At 35.1% G+C, this 20,206-nt stretch overlaps 1 protein-coding gene across 1 annotated transcript; it reads left to right on the plus strand.

The window, feature by feature from the left end:
- Positions 1–14,508: 14,508 nt before the first annotated feature.
- On the plus strand, positions 14,509–20,002 carry LOC148193482 (uncharacterized). Its single transcript, XM_088099675.1, has 4 exons — positions 14,509–14,712; positions 15,003–15,133; positions 18,992–19,096; positions 19,200–20,002. The coding sequence occupies exons 1-4, from the start codon at positions 14,632–14,634 to the stop codon at positions 19,645–19,647; spliced, it is 765 nt and encodes a 254-aa protein (XP_087955801.1). The 5' UTR covers positions 14,509–14,631; the 3' UTR covers positions 19,648–20,002.
- The last annotated feature ends 204 nt before the right edge of the window (positions 20,003–20,206 follow it).

The following is a 20,206-nucleotide window of genomic DNA, read 5'->3' on the forward strand; positions in this document are numbered from 1 at the left end:
ATTTATAGTGCAAAACAACATTGCACGCAAACGAAACTGTTCCTGAACATGTGAGTCAAACACGTCGATGCCTTCTTCCCACAACAATTTCAAATCATCAATTAAAGGTGCTAAGTAAACATCAATGTCATTTCCAGGTTGTCTAGGACCCGATATCATCATGGACAACATCACATATTTTCTCTTCATGCACAACGAAGGAGAAAGATTGTAAATCATCAACATAACTGGCCACGAACTGTGTTTGCTACTTAAGTTTCCATAAGGATTCATACCATCAGTTGCAAGTGCAAGCCTTAAGTTTCTTGGATCTGCACCAAATTCAGGGAATTTGTCATCCATTTTTTTCCATTGTGGAGAATCAGCAGGGTGTCGAAGAAGATTATCGCACTTTCTTTCGTCAGAGTGCCATTTAAGGTTCTTTGCATCTTCTTTAACAGAGAACATACGTTTGAACCTAGGTATTATAGGCAAATACCACATCACGTTAGCAGGTGCACCATCATTACCTTCATCACCAGTGACTCTGTTAGATTTCTTTTTAAAACGGGATAAACCACATGTTGGACAATACTTTAACGAAGCAAACTCCTTTGTGTACAAAACACAATCATTAGGACAAGAATGTATCTTTTTATATTCAAGACCCATTGGACATAAAATTTTTTTGGCCTCGTAATTACGAATAGGTAGAGTATTATTTTTTGGAAGCATCTCCTTCAACAACTCCAACAACTCGGTGAAACTTTTATCGGTCCATCCATTCCTTGCTTTTAAACTAAACAATTTTAAAGTTGAAGACAGACGTGTAAAGTTCGAGCATCCTGGGAACAACGGTTGCTCTGAATCATTAATAAGAGAATCATACAAATTAGCCCTTCCAAAATTATCTTCACCGACATCACGTATCATGTCCTCTAAATGGTCACTCATCCATTCTTCCACATAATCCGTTCCTCGTGACGTGGTTTGCTGCTCCAGTAGTTCTCCATGCCAAGTCCAAACGGTATAAGTCCTCATTATGCCGTACATGAATAGATGGTCACGCACATTGCCTAAGTCTTGCCGTATTTGATTAAGACAATGCACACAAGGACAAAAATATGTCCCGTTGACAGACTTAACATTTTGTTCAACGTATTGCAAGAACTTCGAAACACCCTTCTCATATTCTTCACTGATGCGACGTTCCTTCATCCAGCTTCGATCCATACTATGTTCGTAAAATCATCAGTTCAAGTGTTTTAACTCTCACAAGGTTAGGCCCTACCCATTCAAAAAAACTAATTTTCATAATTATATCAGTCACGTGCATTGAAGTCTACATCATAAAATTGATAAGATTTCGGCAGCATTTCGCATTGGTCTCTGAAATACACGAAATGAGAGTAGTCAACGATGACCACAATCAAATATGCATCCGGAGAACAACACAAGTACTGATCCGAAATTTTATCAATCTTATCCTTAAACTCCAATTGACATGGTATTGCAAATTATGGAAATTAATTTTCTCAAACTGTCCAATCGGACAATTCAAAATTTAACACAAACGATTAAAAGATTAATCGTTTGTCTTAAATTTCAAACGGGAACTAAGTGTCACTCAATGATTTGATACTTATATAATAACACAACTAATACAGATATATTCAAAAGCCAATTACACAGTCACATTTTACAGTAAAAAAACGTGCATTCACAAAACTCAATTACATGCATTCAAAAAATTTTCAACCAACAAGCTAACCTGAAAAGTAGATTCGAAATGAAAAGGAGGAAAACGGAGGAGTGAACGGCCTAAAACGCAGTCCAAAAACAGTCAAAGAAGCTGCCCAAGAACACGCAAGAGTCTGCAAAAAAACGGACCGAAAACGATTTTTAATCGGTTGGAATCAAAGGTATTTCATCATAGAGCAATGTAATCGGATTGAAAATCAATTTAAACGGTCCAAAAACGAGAAAACGCACCTGGAAATCAATGGCGCAACAGCGTTTTGCGGAGGAAGACGATGAACAGTGTTTTCGCGTTTCCAAACGTTAACTAGTCACGGGTTCGCGGGAGCACGATATTATAATCTTAGACGTCCGGTGAGCTGGTGGACGGACGTCTATAATATTATAGACGTCTGGTTCGTCACTAATATGACGTCTTTGAGGATTTAAAAATGATATTCGCGGGTGGGTTTAAACGTCAGTCCTTGGTTGCGCGGACGTCTATAATATGATAAACGTCCGTTTTGGGGGGGCTGACATCTATTATACTGAACAACTGAACGTTTCAACTCTCCATGCCAGCCCATAAACGTCGGTCCTCAGCGGGCCCGGACATCTATAATATTATAAACGTCAGGCCCCCCAGATTGGACGTTTAAGGATCTGAAGAGAATTAAATATCCAACCACCCTGTCAATACATTAAACGTCGGGTATGCGGGCAAGGACGTTTATAATATTATAGACGTCCGAGCCCTCCCAAAACGGACGTTTAAGGACCTGAAGAGAATTAAATATCCAACCACCCTGTCAGTACATTAAACGTCGGGTATGCGGGCACGGACGTTTATAATATTATAGACGTCCAGGCCCTCCCATAACGGACATTTAAGGTCCCTACTTGGGGAATTCAAACGTTCAGTGTCAGCATCGTAGACGTCCGTCCCCCTGACACGGATGTTTAAGGGCTGCCATGGGTACTTGAAAACGTTCAGCTTATAAACGTTCAGTTGTCAGCCTATTAACGTCCGTCACCTAGGACGGATGTTCACTGAAGTATAAACGTCCGTCTCGGCCAGGGACGGACGTTCAAAGGCTGCACATGGTTTTCACTCCTTAGCCTATTAAACGTCCGTCACTTAGGACGAACGTTCACTCAAATATAAACGTCCGTCTCGGCCAAGGACGGACGTCCAAAGTTAACACATGGTTTTCACTGTTCACCTTATAAACATTCTGTTGTCTGCGTATTAAACGTCCGTCACATAGGACGGACGTTCAATCAAGTATAAACGTCCGTCTCGGCCAAGGACGGACGTCCAAAGTTAACACATGGTTTTCACTGTTCACCTTATAAACGTTCAGTTGTCTGCGTATTAAACGTCCGTCACATAGGACGGACGTTCAATCAAGTATAAACGTCTGTCTCGGCCAAGGACGGACGTCCAAAGTTAACACATGGTTTTCACTGTTCACCTTATAAACGTTCAGTTGTCTGCGTATTAAACGTCCGTCACATAGGACGGACGTTCAATCAAGTATAAACGTCCGTCTCGGCCAAGGACGGACGTTCAAAGGGCTGACATGTGTTTACTAGTTCAACCTATTAAACGTCCGTCACCAAGGACGGACGTTCATAACATCATAAACGTCCGTCTCGACAAGGGACGGACGTTCAAATGGCTGACACGTGTTCACTTGTTCAGCCTATTAAACGTCCGTTACCAAGGACGGACGTTCAGAACATTATAAACGTCCGTCTCGACCAAGGACGAACGTTCAAAGGGCTGACACGTGTTCACTTGTTCAGCCTATTAAACGTCCGTCTCGACCAAGGACGGACGTTCAAAGGCTGACAGGGGTTCAATTGTTCACCCTATTAAACGTCCGTCTGCCAAAGCCGGACGTCTATAATCCTATACATGTCCAGCTCGACCCAGGACGGACGTCTACAGTTCCACTTATTTACTAATATGCCACCGGTCAATTATATACGTTGGGGCTTTTGTGGACGGACGTCTATTGGGAGACGTTAAAACCCCTTTCTGCACTAGTGTAATATTTCTACCAACTTTTCTTCTTCTTCAGAAAGCAAAGAATTACTGATGATGATTGGCTTTGTTCCATCTTTTTGTAGAAAAATGTACTTCAAATGTGATGGTAACATTTTTAATTCCAACTTTTTTGTTTTAACTTCTTCTTTGATATCAATTGTCTCAAACTGAACATCCTCCACTGGAATTTCCTTCAATGTCTCCAAATTCGTCATACATTCATCAACTAGTTTCTCTTCTTCTTCATTTAAGTCTTCACAAGCATCAATAAGAGTTTTCTCTAGTGGAGAAGAATAACGTACCATCCTTTCTTGCACCATACAAACTTCATTAAGTATATCAAGTTGAAAACATGTTTTATCATCTTTAGGATGTGTCATGGTTTTGAATACATCAAAATTCACTTCTTTATCTTGAACTCTAACTTTAAGCTTACCATTCTCCACATTAATTAGAACTCTGGCAGTCTTCATAAATGGTCGCCCAAGAATGAGAGGTACATCTCCATTATAACAAAATTAACTGGAAATACAAATTTATCAACCTTTACCAGCACATCTTCAACTACCCCATAAGGATATTTAAGAGACATGTCCTCCAATTGTAGTGCCATTCGCATGGGTTTGAGTTCCAACCCATCAATTCTTTTGAACATAGAAAGCGGCATTAAATTAATGCTAGCTCCTAAATCAATCAACGCCCTTTCAATTTCCAACTCTCCTATGGTGCATGGAATAGTGAAGCTCCCTGGATCTTTAAACTTGGGAGGTAATTGTTGTATGATTGCATTGCAATTACCTTGCACTTCAATGGTCTCCTTTTCAATGTATTTTCTTTTCTTTGTAAGGAGTTCCTTCAAAAATTTTGCATAGGATGACATCTGTTGCAATGCTTCAGAGAAAGGGATGGTAATCTCCAGTTTTTTAAACATCTCTAATCTTTTCACTTCTTCCAACTGTTGAGAGATGATCTTATTTTGTACAAGCAAGGCTTCTTGAGATTGCAACTGTAGAACTCCTATATGTTGAATTTGAGCCCCTATCAAATTTAGTATGATTATGCAAAAAGAATAAGTATGACAGAGAATAACTCAGTTTGCATACATATAGCATATATAATCACTCACAATTAATTCATCAACCAATTTGATATTATTCAGACTTAATTCCTTTCATTCATTGATATAAGAAAAATGAGTACAAACAGAACTCCAAAATATGAATGGCTTAACAGTCAATATTACATTTTTCAGAGAAAATAGATAAAAGACATCAAATCATATCCCTTAGCCGTATGTCATCATCACTTTCTTCTATTGTACTCTCCTCTTCATTCTCTTCACCCTCCTCCTTCTCTCCACTATCACCATCAGATTCATCAATTTGCAACTTTCCTTTTATAGCAGCCACATCTTGATTGATAGATTGACAAAGAATGGTTAGAGAATGCATTTGTCTAACCATGTGTTTTTCAAATTCAAAACGAGGTTTGAAGGGTGCAAATGATGATCCAACAACTTCTTCTTCTTCATCCATATATTCATCTTTGAAAAGCCACCCATCAGGACCATGTTGTGAACCCATGTGATGCAGTGTAGTTTTGTCAATAAGATTGTTGTTCCCATATGATTCAAAGGATTCATTAACACATTCTACCCCAAAATGAAGCAGCACCTTGGAGATGAATACTGAATAAGGTAAGCTTGCAGATTCAAGTCTTTTACATATTATCTTATATGGCAACTGCCCAGTCAGTTTGGATATTCTCCTTAAGAGCATGAAGAAGACACAAGTCTTCAATGGTTGCCTGAGCGTAATTGCTGTCGCTTGGCAGAAGAATCCACGAAATAATGAAGGTACATAAGCGGTCATCCTTCTTCATCTCGCTAGTTCTATAATGAGAGTAGTTTTGTGGCTCATTTGAGTTTCTTAAGCAACCTTGATAAACAATAAATTTGTGGAATCCTTCCACCCCCAAATGACACTTTTAACCACCCGGTTGGAATCCAATTATACTTAACCAAATTTCGTCAGTCAGTTTAATATCTACTCCCTTCACCCTGGAACATAGTGTTCCATCACTGATTTTCATATTTGAGTAGAATACCCCTACCAGTTCAGGATACCATGGGTCAGCCATTTCAACAAACCTCTTTAAGCCTTGTCTGTTGAGCCAATTTTGGAATGTAAATCCTTCTCTCCTGAAGAAATTGAGTTTCACATACTTATGAGGGATTATTCTCCTCATCCTCTAGTTCTCAATGAAAGTTTTTTCAGGGTTGTCATCACTGATCCACCCCTCAAGATTCAGACCACGATACATATTCTTTCTTCCGATAGTCTTGATTCCTTTTCTTTGAGAGGAGGATGATGCCATGATTCAATGTATGCCAAGAGTAAATTTAGCCAGTGTATTAGTTAGATATTCAATCTTTTCAACATGAGCATGACAATCTTTACAATCCTTCTCAACAACTTTAATTTTAGATTTAGCATTTATAGCAGATTGTAAAGCTTTGTCAAGTTCAATTTTCAACTTATCATTTTCTTTAACAAGGTTATTAATTATGTATTCAAAATCTTTTCTTTTAGAGTTTAATCGATTAACCTTATATTGAAGTTTCATTGCTTCAGCATGGAGTTCCTAAAACGCATCCAGTAGTTGATAGTATCTGTCCTAATAGGCTCATCTTTGAAACTGTTGTTGTTGCTTTCTGAGTTGACTAATCTAGCCATGAGACATAAGTTTGTCTCCTCCTCTAGGCTTTGGTCATCTTCATCACTTGAAGATCTTGTTGAATAACAATCTTCCCATGTTATGTAGGCCTTCCTTTGCTTATTCATCCTTCTGTTCTAATTGTGCTTCTCATCCGCTTTCTCCTTCATCTTCAAATCTGGACACTCAGGTTTGATGTGTCCCTCCTTTCCACATTCATAACATGTAAAAGTTGTAGCTTTTCCTTTCCCTTTTCCTCCTCTTGAGTTACCTGCAAAAATCAGATACAATATTTCTATTTTTCATGAACTTTGTAAATTTCTTTACCATATTGTTCATCACTTCTTTCTCTGGAATGTTTCTATAAAAATCATCATCAGACTCGTGACTTCTTGAAGCTTTTTTACTTGATACTTTGAGAGCTATGGACTTCTTCTGTTTAGTCTCCTCTTCCTCTCTCAACCTTCCTAGCTCCAACTTGTGTTCCCTAAGCTTGCCAAAGAGTGTGGCCATATTCATTGTAGTAAAATCTCTTGATTCTAAAATAGTTGTAACCTTTGGTTGCCAGTTTCTATTAAGACTCTTCAAGATCTTTATGTTGATTTCTTCTTTCTCAAATACTTTGCCAAGTGCAATCAGATGGTTTACTATGTGGATGAACCTTTTTTGCACATCATAAATATTCTCTCCAGCCTTCATCATGAACATCTTGTATTCTTGGATTAGACAATTCTGTCTAGCTCTTTTTACCTCATTGGTCCCTTCATGAGTCACTTCTAGGAGTTCCCACATTTCCTTTGCGCTTTTGCACGTTGATACCCTGAAAAACTCATCAATGGCAAGTGCAAAAGAAATAACATTTCTAGCTTTTATATCATACTGAGCCCTTCTATTTTCCTCTTGATTGCACTCAGAAAAGTTTTTCAAAACAGGTTTTCCATCAACTAATTTTGTAGGCTCAAAAGGACCATTAATCACAGCATCCCCTACGCCCTTATCTATAGATTCAAGAAAGATTCTCATTCTTATTTTCCATAAAGTGTAATTTTCTCCCGCAAATAAAGGATGTCTGTTTGTAGAAGCACCTTCACCGAAGGTCTGAGAAACAGAGACCATCAAGATCAATTAATTGATTTCACAGAAAATGTAATCGATTATTTTTTGAGTAATTTTCAAAAACCAGCTCTGATGCCAATTGTAAGAAAAGATATGGCTAGTTTCTCTTACCAAGAGGAGGGGGTGAATTGGTGATCAATAAAAACAATTAATTTTTCAACCTTTTCGTAAACTTAGAATGATCTTTAATCTACCTTGAAATCTAAGCAATAAAGCGCATGCAATGAAAGTAAAAGAGATAAAGAAAGAAATACAAACACGAGGTTTATACTGGTTCGGCCTCAATGCCTACATCTAGTGTCCTTTCAATCAACCTGAGATTGAAAGCCAATTACACTATAAAGATATGAGTTTTTACAACAAGGCTTTACAGAGACCACCTTTCAAAGTGTAACCACCTCTTTTACTCACTAATCTAATATAGCCAACAACTAAATTGTACAACAAGAACAATCCTCTTCTGCAGTTACCCTTTGAGACACCTCTCAAAGTACAAAGAACTCAACGCTCTTCTTCCTGGCTGCACGCACAGGGAACAACACAATCCAAGATTGCTAAAAACGAAATTTGATCAGTCAAGAGTACACCTTAGTAGTGCAGTAATTGATCACCAATGAAAACCTAAATTTTTTCTTCAAGAAACCTTCAAGATTATCAACTTTTGTGTATCTTGTTTCTTGGAGCGTCTCAGCACACCTATATCTCTTTTCTTAATTCACAAATATCAGATATGAAAGTTTAGAATGATGAAAAGTCATTAGAGTAGTGTGCAATGCGTCAATTTATAGTTTTCTCATAACAGGCACAATCTAATTGATTACTATAATAATGTAATCAGTTACATTAGTAACAGAGTTACACCTAAAAAACATTCAAACAGATTTAACAGATTAAGCACATAATGTAATCGATTGATTTTATCACGTAAGTCAAAACTTAAATGTATGACCGTTGCGACAGTTAAGACTTATCAACAAACAGTTTTTAAAGTATAACAAACTTAATTGATTACATAAAATGTGTAATCGATTAGTACAACACTCAGGCATATTGAAAACATTTTCAACACAAAACTCATCACAATACAATCTAGAAAGATGTTTGCAAAGACACAAGTTTTAATCGATTTTACACTTAATGTAATCGGTTAAAACTTGTTGTTTTGCCACAGTTTAAAACATAAGCTATCTGATAAACTTAATTCATTACAACATCACTATAATTGATTATTTCATACAAAGTTGCTTTGTGCTTGTGGTTTTATCACACAAAAACATTTAGTATGCATGCAGTAGATAAAAACTCAATTACAATCATAGAAGTATGCAGACCAAACAACATATCATCATATGTATCAATCATAAAGAAACATTTACATACCAACGTATGTATCAATCACAAATACACATTTCTATTGTTGTCATGAAAACATATGTGTTGTTACAATCAATGTGTTGTCATCATAAAAAAACCAAACACATCAGGGATTGGGTTTAACACTTATATTGCTCCCCCTATCAACATATATGATTGGTGATCATAGATCACACGTTCGCTCATTAAAGAGGTTATATGTGGGAACTTGAATGTAAGATTTTTCTAACTTTGGTTGAACATGAACAATGTTCTTCTTTGAAGATTTAGTTGACTTAGAAATTTCATAGAATTTTGGAACTATAAGCTTCGAAGGAGGTTCTCGTCGTGCATTCAACATCTCCTTCAGGCATCTTCTATCATATAGAATGTGGTCTCTCTCTTTCTTCTTCTTTTTGAAAACATTATATAGGCTCTGAAGAAAGTAGTCATTATAAAATTGTTTATGATTATTGAGCAAATTCAACTACTTTTGAATGACTTTTTCTTTCATTTGAAGAATTTGATATTATGGATGTATTTAATGCATTCCATGAAACAATGAATACTCTTTTATTATTTAAGCAATATCTTAAAAGTTGGATGTACTTATATGCTTCTTGGTAGTGTGCATTTACTTTGTTTTTCTTAAGATGGAATGTCGTACGAAGTATTCAAAGTTAAGAATGCTTAATTTAGGGAGTTGTTGAAGAAATTTGCTTTAACTTTGTCACAAAAATCCTCATATGTGACTTTTCCTTTGGCTAATGGATCATTTTAACAAATGGAAGTGGTAGACATTCCCTACAACACAAAATAAGTATGTATATGTTTTTTCATGCAGTACAATGTTAGATTACTTCTATTTGCTTATTGTCTGAACATGTTTGTGCCAGGTTAGATGTAATACAAGACCACACAATGTTGTTTCATTTGTTAGATACAACAATTGCATCTTTCATGATTTTGTTTTTGATTTAAAATATTGTCTTTCAAATGAAACATGTTCATGTTTTTATACTTAGTGGTTTTCAATACTTAATCAAAATCACAAGTTGTTGGACTTTTTCTCTAAGAAAAGAATGTGTTGTGTTCTTGAATCACATTTTTTGTTTCTAGTAACATCTTTCTTTTCTTTAGTTGATGGAGTATTTCCCGTTTGTTTCCTTTTGAGTTTTTAAGGATTGTATTGGTTGGTTTTCTCTTGGTATGATCCAATGGTACGACATATCCTCTTGATTATATATAAGAGTTGATCTTGTGTTATTTTCTATCTTACATACATTTTTCTTATGTTGGGTGCTTAATAAGGTTGAATAAATGAGACTAAATGTAAGATTTGTTGAGATACTGTCAGAACCATTAAAAAAGCACCAAAAACCCCTCTGAACGGACGCCAGGTGTCAAGCAACGAGGATCCGAAAATCAGATAGTGGAATGCAAGTGTCAGCAGATGAGCGGACGTTCGTTTTAAACAAAACTGATTTTCTGAAATTTCGCGTCACACTCTCTACATGCACTCTTCTTCTCCAAAACTCTGATATTTCATTTCTCCTCCTTCTCTCTAAAAAGCTCTCCCTTCTCTCTACCAAAACTCACCCTTTCTCTACTCCGATCTCCATTCAGGCACCGTAAAAACACTCCCGGCGTCCAGAGCTTCAGTTTGAACCGAACAGTTTCGAGTTCTGAACTGGTAAGTTTTTCTTTTCCTTAGTCGTTCGTTCTCTGGTACATGCAAACCAAGTACCAGTTGCATGATGTTATCTTGTCTGAACCATTATTGGTTTTTTTGGTTGTTTGGTTAGTTTGAAGAGTTGTGGAACGTAAGGGTAGAAGGATGTGTAGTCAGACGAACTGTATTCTGTCACTAGGACGATCGTTCAAGCTCAGAGGTAAGGGAAGCTTATCTAATTTAATTGTATGTTCATTTGCATGTTCGTTGATAATGAATGCATGTTGTTGAGTGGTTGAATGTATATAACGTATGAATGCTGATATGCTTGTTTATATGGAATATGATTAATTAGTATGATATGGATTGTACGAAGTATGAAAATTGATTATGATATGAATTTATAAAGTTACGAAGTTTTGTATTAAGAAATGAGTTGAAGATAAATGATTCTGCTATGAATTTCCACTATGAAAGTGTACGTTCGGTACTGAACGGTCCTTGACCGTTCGGTGTTTCTAGTAAACTTGGTTGAAATTGGATTCTTTCATTTGGAAAGAATCCTAGTTGAGGACGAGTGTCTTAGTGTGGTAATACTATGCTTGAGCGTTCGGCCAAGCGTAGTTGCATCTGAGTATTCTGTGATAAACTTAAATGTTATAAATATATGTATTTGTATATTTTAGTTATTCTTAAACACTATTCCGATAAAATCTTATTATATTTATCAAGCTTTCTATTATAAGTTAGTAGTGCTCGGTCTTACACCAATTGTTCGGGCTCATTTCTTTATAATCTATCTTGAGGAAAATAGCGTTCGTCCAACTTCAGCAGAATTTCCCTCTACCATGTTTGGTCATTGACTCGCATTAGGTTTCTATATGTGAATTATTCTAAGTATGGTTCTTTAAACGTCTTGACGTGTCTACATTCATTGGTTCTGGTCTAGAGCTTTAGTACTTGACATGTTCTTTGAAGTGTTGGTTTGAGCTCACGAGAGTCAGTTCATTTAACTGACTCATGGTATAAGTAACGTTCGTTCTTGTGACATATAGAGGTGCTCGGTTTCTTCCTCAACCTGATAGTAACCCTCTCGGTCTTATTCTATTATGGAACGGGAGACTTCTCTGACTCGTTCCAAGTGTCGTCCTAGTTCTGAGTGAGGGTGGAACGTACAGTATTTGAGGTCCTTGATAATCCTTGAACAAAGATGGAATTTAAACGATTGATAATGAAAGATGAAGAAAATATGAGATGGATGAAATGTTGTGGATTATGAACGAGCGTTCCAGGAAGGAACGACTCATGAATGAATATTGAAATTGTAAAGTATGAATGTGGTTATGCTAAGCTGGCGGTTCATCCTAATGTTCCGTGAGTACTCGTCCTCACGTAGAGGGGAGTAGGTCATGTGTGAGAACGGCAGGAGGTCCTAGTCCTTAGGGTTACTTTGGATAGATAGGACTAACCTCGGGTGGCAGCTGATGAGGGTATTCCAGTTACTACATCACCCGGGTGCACGAACGTCGTAGCTACACAGATTTCATACAGTCTGGACAGTCAGTCTAGTATTAGGCCTTGCTTGAAACGTATGATGAAAAATATATTATGTGTTTGAATGTGAGAAATGTATGTTTATACTTGAATTAAATTATATAAGCTTATCCTGTGTTTTCCTGTCCTGTCTTGTTTGGTACGTCCGTCTTTGTCATTGCAATGATCATTCGTGTGGATGTGAGCAGAAGGAGACGACCTGCTGGAAGAGGCGCTGGAAGAAGAAAATTTGGTTGAGGTAGAAGTGAAGACTGAAGAGTAGGACGTTCGGTTATTGGTGTAGTTTATTGTAAGGTGGTCGTTCGATCACCTTTCCCCTTTTGAGTTATTTTGACCATTCGGTATAGATTTTGTAAACCGTTCGGTCAAGTTTGCTTATCTTATATAGTTTGCAATCACTCTTTTGTAAGGACGTTCGTCCGTAAACGTACGTTCAGTTTTATTTTAGTGTAAAGACTGATCTGAATTATTAATTAATGTGATTATTCTATTATATAGTTTTGGACTGTATTTTTGGGATGTTACAGATACGAACCAATATAAATTTTTTGTGTGATCACTCTTTCGTTTATCTTATTATTATTAATTTTGATTCCTAAATAAATTACATCTAGTTTTCTTTTAAGAATTTTTTTAAGTACTTAGAAAGGGTGAATCTTTTAAAACCAATTTTAAAGTAATCAAACTCATTAAATTCTTTGGTATAAGTAAATATATTAAATAAACATTATCATAGTAGATTACAACATATGCCTTGACTTTACACATCTAGAGTAGATTATGACACAAACCCTAACTTTACTCAGCCTCACACATATGCACAATAGACTATAACACAAGCCCTAATTCTACTTAACACTACACCTACACAAAATAGTGGATTGTGTTAACACCTTGACTCTATTCGACCACTCATCCATATATTTTCATCTCAAATATTGATTTTTATATAGAAAATCTTTCTCTCTTGCTCAACAAATACTTCAATTCGCTTAATGAAGTAAGTTTAGAAATTTATAATATTGTGGCTCACTTAGTAAGCATCATCACTTAAGTAAAACCGTATATTTTCTTAACTAATGCTTGACTCACTTACTCAACATTTCAAGATGGAAATTCTAAATCAAGAGGTGTGCTTTGATATACAAATAGAAGAATATATTTGTTAGAATATTACAAAGAATGTATTCCAAAAAGAAATCATAATTTCTTTTTCTTTAAAAGTTTCATTGGTGTTGTTTTTATTACATTTTCGTTTTATTTTCTAGAGAAAGAAAAGGCAAACATTGTGGAAGAAAGAGTGTTGGAAACAGAACAAAGACAAGATGAAACAAACAATATTTAGATTCTTCTTAAGAAAGGACTAGCACACGTGTCAATCGCTTTTAGACTCCAGATGGCACGTGTTTAGAAGTCTCAGGTTTTCCACACAATTCAAGACCAATCAAGCTCAACTTTGTCTTTTTGTTTTCCAAATAAAATAAAATAAATAATTTACAAAAATTGTATATTTTTTATTCGTCTCTTTCAATTTTTTTTTTTAAAATTTGTTCATAATATTAAAATAAGAGATAAAAGTAATACATTAATAATAATTAATTAAATATTTTAATTAATAAATTTAACTAATTAAGAATTCACATGTTTTTGATTAAAATTTGTAATTACTATAATTAAGTATCAGTACTTTTAGGATCGATTAGGTAATAACATTAAAAAAGATTATTAGAAATGATATATATACATATATATTAGAAAATATATTAACATTTTACTCCATATTTTACAAAGCAAATAACATGTATACTACTAATATAAATTATTAGTTATATATGATTTCTTAAAACATACGTAAATAGATCAAGATGGAGTTTAACTTTCCTTAACTCTGTCATTATTAAACTTTTTGAAATTTATTCTGTGCGTGACAGGAAAATTGAAAAAGTCACCGACCTAGCTAAAAGAAAATTTATTTTATCATTTTTTATCCCCTAAATTTTCTATGATATAAATTATTTAAATATGATTTTGTTAAAAAATAAAAGAAATTGTCTGTTATACAATTTGTTTCAGTGTTTGAATAGTGAAAACAAAGTTTGGTTTCAATTTTGTAACTGAAAAAAATTTGATTAATAACAACTGCAAGATTATTAAAACTAGTCAACTAGATTAAATGTAAAAAATTATATAAAATATATAAAACTTCCTTGTGTGTTGGGTTCAAATTTGGAGTTCTTGGTATTGAGATCTTGTTGTAAAGTTTCAATCTTTTTACTGTTTCCTTTATCCCTTTGGAATCACAGAATAATTCCTCAGCATATTTCTTTTCTCCTTCTCTCTCCTCCATCTATTACTCTTGATTTCCCTTCTTTCTTCAGGTTTCTTTATTGTATGGTTCTGCGTTTTAGCACACACCACTATATTCTCTTCTATACCTTGTGGATCTGTCACTATGACTTCCTCACTCGAGAAGATCATGCAAGGCGAACAGGTCCTCACCAACGATTTTCAGGACCTTACAATCAAAGATCTGGTATTTTCCCCTTCTTTCTAGCTAATGGGTATGCATATTTCTTCCTTCTTTCTAAGGGGTTTGTCTTATTTTTATTCAATCCATGTGTTTAATTTCTGCTTTGTTTGGATGATTTTGGGATACCCAATTGGGTTTTCATGTTAAACTTTCAGAATTTATGTTATTGGTGGGTCTTATTTGTATTTAATCTGATATTTTGTTCATGTTATATTTTCCGGGGTTGGAAAGGTCAGAATAGAATTTGTTTGATGATTTAATGTTTCTTTGTTTGCTGTGTTGTTGATGTTCAGAGTGAGAAAGGCAGCGAGACAGTGATTCACGAGGTAGGTAATGGAAGCCATGGGGGAATCTGTGCTATTTGTCTGGATGAGATAGTGCTGCAGGAAACTGCTCTTGTAAAAGGTTGCGAGCACGCATACTGGTTTGTCTGAACAATCTCTTGCTGTTGCTTTCATAGTTGAGTTTGTGAAAAATGTACTTTCTTGAATCTCTATGTATGGTATGTTCATTGTTTCAATTGCTTTGAATTAGTTGGAATTTTCGGTTCTTATTGTTGTTCTATGACATGGATTAGTGCCCCTTTCCAAATGATGGTGTTGTTTTATCTTCCTTGAATTAAATAGGAAAAACAAAATTCCTCTAAAACGTTTGTACTTTGGATGTTATTCGTGTTTAACCTGATCATGTAGGACCGATTCATTTAAGTTGGGGTGGATTATGTCTGAGCTACATAGATCATTTAATTCATGTGTGGACATTTTTTATAGTATCTTTTATGCTTTGGATTTGAGAATTGAAGTCAACGGCAAGTTTGTGGTTGCATTACAGTTGGTATGTACTTTCGGTTGGTATGTAAATTGAGGGTGTGGAAAGATCCACAAATCCAATTCATAATCATATTGGTTCAAATCGCTTTTAAGTCCATTCTAGTTGATTCGTTTTAATTTGATATCCATAGTTTTGAATTTTAAATCCAATCCAATTAATTGGATTTGGATTGGATGTTCGAAGGCATATCTTTTTGGATTTAAAGAAAGGAAAAATACATCTTCATCCTATGAAATCAATTGGTCTAGAAACTTTTTTGTTGATTTTCTCTTAAACATTTTATTACTCTATCTGCAAAGTGCCTCTTTGGTTTGTACAACCTTGGGGCAGTGTTAGTTCGGCTTTGCATAGTCATCTGTTTCTTAGCTTTGGTTAAGATGTCCCCAACTCAGCCTTGAGTGGATCATCATCAACACGACTTTGGCCAATGCATTATCAAGTAGGTCTTGATCAATGCTTTGCTGACTTGACCTCGACTGGAACATCATTGGCATGGCCTCAATAGGGGCATCCTTGGCCCCAAGCAGTATGTTGTTGGCCTATTTACTTATTACAAGCCACTTTTTAAACCAAATTATAACTGTTTTAAAAGCTTGGTCTGATCTAAGAGCTTGTTTATGTGGCCTGATTTATAGAAAGACCTACAAATAATTAGAATAGTCTTGTTTTGTGCCATCAGTCAATGCATATGATTACTCCCTCTCCCAAGTCAGTTTTATCTTGAAAATATCTTAATTATTTAGTGAAAAAATTAACAACTAAATGAATGCAAATAAATCTGAATTTGAATTTGTTACATATAATAGTCTCCGTTTGTGTGCCAATTTGATTTAAATTAAATGGATATAAATTTAAACTGACTTAAATCCAAATCTACAAAAAATAAAAATCAATTTAATTAAATGGATCTAGATTTAAAATACTACCTATTTGATTGGATTTGGATTGGACATGAACCCAATGCATTCCCCCCCCCCTTCCCCTGCAGTTGAGTAATCCGACTTCTGTTAGTATGTGAACCTAACATATTTCTACATCTAGTATGATGTCCAATTAAGCATTTCAGGTTGCATGACTTGGATACTTAGTGTCAGGCAATAACCCCCTTAAAAGCTCAAAATGGAAGAGCTCTTTAGGCTTGACACCTGGAGAATGTACAGCCATGGTTTTAACTTGTGACAACTTCAACTTTTATTTAGTATACTGGAAATTAGACAGATTGAATTCGAACTCGCGATCACTTGGTACCATAGATTCTGATATTATGTTTTGAATGTTTAGGTTGTTAGGTGAAAGCACAAAAATGGTATTACTAAATGTTTAGCAACTAGGTTAGCTTTGATTTGACAGTTTCATTTTGAGTTTACACCAATATTTGTTCTATGCAAAATTGATAATATATCTAGGTTTTATCCCAATATGTATCCCCTATGTTCTAAATGTTTAAGTTGTTAAGTGAAAACAACCGAATGGTGTTACTAAATGTTCAACAACTAGGTTAGGTTTGATTTGACTGGTAGTAGCATTTTGAGTTTACACCCAACATTTTTTCTATGCTGAAGTGATAATATATCTAGGTTTTATCCCAATTCGTATCCCATTTTGAGAGCACACCTAACAAAATGTCATCATGTTCACAAGTCTGAGGTGGTTTGACACTTTAGGTAGTAATGTTTGTTTCTGTAACGATGATTTAGAAATTGTAACTGATGTTTAATTTTCCTCGTTGTGGGGGAAGGGTTGCTTTAGAACATTCTCAGTTGTTTACTTTACATTCATGGATGTGATGAATTCTTCATAATATATATTCAGTCATATCCTATCTATTCAAGTTATCTCAGTTGATCAACGATGATACATATCATGATCAATTGCAATTTTGGAGTCAAGTGATTGGTTGTGCTTTATATGGTGGAGGCAATAGTTGTTTAGGATCTTTTGTTTCCTTTAAATGAATAGGCTGAAATTTGTCACTGCATGAGATTGATCTGGTATATATTGGTCTTGTGCCAGCAATTGTGAAAAGGGTTAAATCATGTCATTCGTTTCTATTTTTGTAAGAAAATCTCAAATCGGTCCCATTTTTTCTCAAACGTTTCAATTTGGTCCCTATTTTAGAAAATTTTATCTGGACTAACAACGATAAAGAGGAGGCATGTGTCAGTTTGTGGTTTTTGTTGATTTTTTATTTTTTTAATTTTTTATAAAAATAAAATTTTGCAACATGTCAAACTGATGTGATGTCGTGTGTCATGTGGCGGTAACAATATGATGTGGTGGCAGAGACAGTGTTATGTTTCACTGTCACACCAAGTCTCATTGCCTTAGTTTCAATTAGGTGTTTCACTATCACACATGGTGTCATTGTCTTAGTTTCAATTTGGTGTCTCTAATTTTATTCGGTCCCAATTCAATCCCAATTTTTTTAAAAATTAAATAATTTTAAAAAATTAGGATTGAATTGAGACAAAATAAAATTATAGAACAAAATTGGGACTAAGTCTAACACTTGACATGGTGATAGTGACATGTGGCACTTCCATTGCCACATCACACTATCACGTAACACGAAATCAATGACACGTGGCAATTTTTTATTTCTTCAAAAGTTTTTGAAAAGATAAAAAAGCTGCAAACTGTCATGTGACACTTCTCTAACATTGTTAGTATAGTACTAACCAAAATGACTTGATTGTATTAAATTTCTCAAAAATTGAGACCTATAAAAACAGGTGACTGATTTGAGATTGTCCTACAAAAATGTGAATGAATGACATATTTAACCTTGAAAAAAAGTATAGGTCCAAATCTAAATCTGGATTATGTAGTGGACATATTTTAGTTAATTTTTAATGCTATTCTACACTTACATTTCCACACAAACAGGTTTATATGATTTTGTATTTTTACCTTTTTGTTCTAAATGCTCTTTTTGGCTAATTACGTGAGCATTGTAGAAAATTTTGTTCTATTTGGATTTGGTAGTATTTCCTTTTCGTTCCATGCATTTTCTTTCACAGCAATGGAAACTAACACTTGGAAATTGTTGGCTGGCCCGTCAAGCTTCTGTTAATGATTGGGGAAAGCATCTCTCATGAAAAAGATGCTGTTTCTGTGGAAATCTTTTTATGAAGTAACTCTTTACTGGACTTGAAAACATCACTGTTGTGTAATGATCTCTGCTCTAAATTCTGACATGGCTGTTACCCATCATAGTTGATCATATAGGGTATGTAATTGCCTTTTTTAATACCCGGGAAGAAAATTAGAAACTTGGTATATCTTCATATAAAATAAACGATGTTCTTATGTAAATTTTTTGCTGAATAATATTGTAGCAGTTGTTCTAGCTTGTGAAATTTAGATACCATTATTTTTGTCATCATCGTCATCATTTTGTAATGTTTGTTCTGCATATTTTTGTTTATTGTTTTACTTGATTTTTGTGCAGTGTAACATGCATTCTTCGATGGGCTACGTACCGTGAGAAAGTTACTTGTCCTCAGTGTAAACATCCATTCGAGTTTCTCAATATTCATCGCACGCTTGATGGCAGGTAATTATGGTACCTTTTTTTATTTTATTCCGTTTCAAGTTTTGTATGGGAGTGGATCCTCTATACTATTATTCAAGACTATATGATGTTCTTACACTTCCAGCATTCAAGATTACATGTTTGAGGAGAGTGTTTGTCTGCTACTCCGGGCCTCATGGTTCAAACCTTTATCTGTTGACGAACACGTGGTTCACGAAGATGCATACGAGGAACTAGGAGATTATTATCAGTACGAGTATGAGGACGAGGACGTGGACGATGATATGGATGAAGCTTATTATGGTGGTTCGTCAAGTTTTCGTATCGGCAACCGCAGATGGGGAGATAACGGCTACGTTAGGGCTGGTCGACAAGAAGCTCGGCCAGTTAACCGAGCGAACTTCCAGGATTCAGGAGCAACAGGAGCAAGTTCGTCGCGAGAGCCGAAGAAGAAAGAGGTTGGGAAAAGTAGCACAGGCAGAAGGGCAAAGAGAGCACAGAAAAGGGAAGCAGCTGATAAGGCTGCTGAAGCAAAACATCAGCAGCATTTGGTAAGGCTGGGTAGGAAGTGATTTTATTTGTTATGTGAGGTTTACTTTGAACTCTCCTTCCCAGAAGCTATATATTTTCTGTCATTAATTTATTTTCCTTGTACATTCTGTGTTGTGTACCATGAACCATGTAATAGATCTTGGGAAGGTGTTTAGAATAATGGTTTGGTGGGGTGGTCGGATCATCAGTTCCATGCTCACTAAAGCACTGATCAATTTAGGTTGTAGTTCTTTGTTTTACTTTCAATCCATGTCTAAACTGTACATAAATTCCTTGTCATGTTGATATTATTCACACCTCAACAATGTTTAATGTGTATCTTACCTCAAGGTTAAGAATGGGGTAAATGATCAATTTGTTATATTGTTTTCATAATACTTGAATTTAATTTCATCTTATTTTGAAGTATTTAATTTGATATTTTAAATTTACATTAATTTAACTTGTTAGATAAACGCTTTTATTATTATTTAATGTCAAAATTATTTAAATATTAAATAATTATTAATAAATTTAGAAATAAATTTTTTAATTGATCTTTTGTCAAACATTTTCAATTAATATTACTGAAGTCTTTTT

This window comes from Vigna umbellata, chromosome 9 (genome assembly GCF_029865625.1).
Source record: "Vigna umbellata cultivar VRB3 chromosome 9, Vumbellata_1.0, whole genome shotgun sequence".
In the NCBI taxonomy this organism is placed as follows: Eukaryota; Viridiplantae; Streptophyta; class Magnoliopsida; order Fabales; family Fabaceae; genus Vigna; species Vigna umbellata.